The 2,091-nt window shown below is 40.7% G+C and overlaps 1 protein-coding gene across 1 annotated transcript in view; it reads left to right on the top strand.

The window, feature by feature from the left end:
- ZYG11A (zyg-11 family member A, cell cycle regulator) overlaps positions 1 to 2,091 on the top strand; it is an 81,799-nt gene that overhangs the window by 36,738 nt on the left and 42,970 nt on the right. The window contains exon 4 of the mRNA XM_012639342.1: positions 1,422 to 1,598. Coding sequence (XP_012494796.1) covers positions 1,422 to 1,598 — 177 coding nt within the window. The remainder of the gene's footprint in view (positions 1 to 1,421; positions 1,599 to 2,091) is intronic.

Genomic DNA, 2,091 nt, shown 5'->3' with positions numbered 1-2,091 from the left:
TCTCGCTCTTGCTCAGGCTGGTTTCGAACTCCTGAGCTCAAACAATCCGCCCGCCTCGGCCTCCCAGAGAGCTAGGATTACAGGCGTGAGCCACCGCATCCGGCCTGGTTTCTGGATTTCTAAATTGCAGATGATGGCAATCTAATAAAACCCAAAGAGCAGTTTAGCAATATACAAAAAAAGTCATTTTCCGTAGCAGAAGTATATCCCAGGTCTGTTTCTAGGCTTCATGAGTTCGTGCAGCTATCAAAATTAAGGGGCTTTGGTCTCTTAAAATCATGGTTTATGTAGTATAGGTAGATTCATCTCTGAGATGATTATTTCATAGAGGAAACATGTTCCTGAATGTTAGTGCAAGTGGGATCTAAGCTTAGAACAATGCCCTCGTTTTACATTTGTGTTCTAGGTCTTCCACAGTCTGGCTTTAAATTACCTGTTTGTTTTTTTTCTTTTTTTTGAGACAGAGTCTCACTCTGTCGCCCTGGTGTAGAGTGCAGTGGCATCATTGTAGCTCACTGGAACCTCAAACTCCTGGGCTTAAGTGATCCTCCTGCCTCAGCCTCCCGAGTAGCTGTGTCTGCAGGTGTACACCACAGCACCCAGCTACTTTTTCTATTTTTTGTAGAGATGAGGTCTTCTTGCTCAGGCTGGTCTTAAACCCCTGAGCTCAAGCAGTCCTCCCACCTCGGCCTCCCAGAGTGCTAGGATTACCGCTACCCGCCCAGCATAAATTACCTTTCTAATGTTTTGTGTTACCACTTTTCAAATTCTTCCCCTCTGTTGTGGATTTGTCCCCATCCTCTTGTCCACTTTGTGGTTTTCCTTATCATACTTCCCTTCCCTGAGAATACCCTGTCCATTTTGCCCCTACTTTTCTCTCTTTCTGTCTAATCCTATCTGAGACCCTGCATAGATGTGGTCTCTGCGTGAAGCTTTTTGATTATCTACTAGAAGTGATCACTCCCTCGATAACTGCATCAGAAACCACTTTATTTGTACCTCTTTTAGGTTGTCTTTTTTTTTTTTCTTCAATTTTATGTTTTGGCATTCCTCACAGTGTTCTTTGCTTACATACCCTATTTTTCTTAGAAGGCTTTGCTCTAATGTATAAATCTGAATTGTGTTCGCATCCACTGCAATGCCCGTCACAATAGATGATTACAAAATTAATTTCACAGATGAGGAAACAGAGGTCCAGAGAAGGGAAGTGACTTGCCCAAAGTTATACAGCTATAGTTAGTGACTGCATTTGGATTAGAAGATACTGTTGCAATACCTTGATGTCCTAAAGAACAAATGCTAATAATAGGGAAAATCTGTTACTGTCCCAATGAGGAAATGTTTTTGCCAACCAAAATACATAAGACCGTATAAAGAATATGAATGTTGTCATATGCCACTAAAAACAAGTTCATCTTCAGCTTGTGGCTGTAGGAATGAGGAATCATCCATTGGATTTGCCAGTGCAGTTCACGGCCAGTGCTTGCGCTCTGAACTTAACACGCCAGGGCCTGGCCAGGGGGATGCCTGTTCGTCTATTGTCAGAGGTCACCTGTCTACTTTTCAAGGCTTTGAAAAACTTCCCCCATTATCAGCAGGTAATTTGGATTGAATATTTGTTTGTGCTCTTTTAACTTCAGGACAAATATATGAAAAATAGGTATTATTTAATTCTGATTTCCCTCCTATTAGAGAAAGAATAGATGAGTTTGTGTTTGTTATAGAAAAAATAGGAAATATGGATAAGCAATGATGTTAACATTTTTTAAATCTCTCATAAACTAGTTATCCAGAAACATCTATTAACACTTCAGTATATCCTTTTAGACTTAAAAATCTTGACTTCTACCTCACTGCATACATGAAAATGAAGTTTGACTAAATCATAGGTCTAAATATAAAAGCTAACACAATAAAAATTTTGTAAGAAAACATAGGAGAAAATATTTATGACCTCAGGGTAAGCAAAAATATCTTAGGATACAAAAAGCACACATTGGGCCAGGCGTGGTTCACACCTGTAATCCCAGCACTCTGAGAGGCTGAGGCAGGCGGATCGTTTGAGCTCAGGAGTTCGAGACCAGCCTCAGC

The sequence above is a fragment of the Propithecus coquereli genome, unplaced genomic scaffold (genome assembly GCF_000956105.1).
Source record: "Propithecus coquereli isolate 6110/MARCELLA unplaced genomic scaffold, Pcoq_1.0 Scaffold14, whole genome shotgun sequence".
NCBI classification, from domain to species: Eukaryota; Metazoa; Chordata; class Mammalia; order Primates; family Indriidae; genus Propithecus; species Propithecus coquereli.
This window is presented reverse-complemented; position numbering and strand designations above follow the sequence as displayed.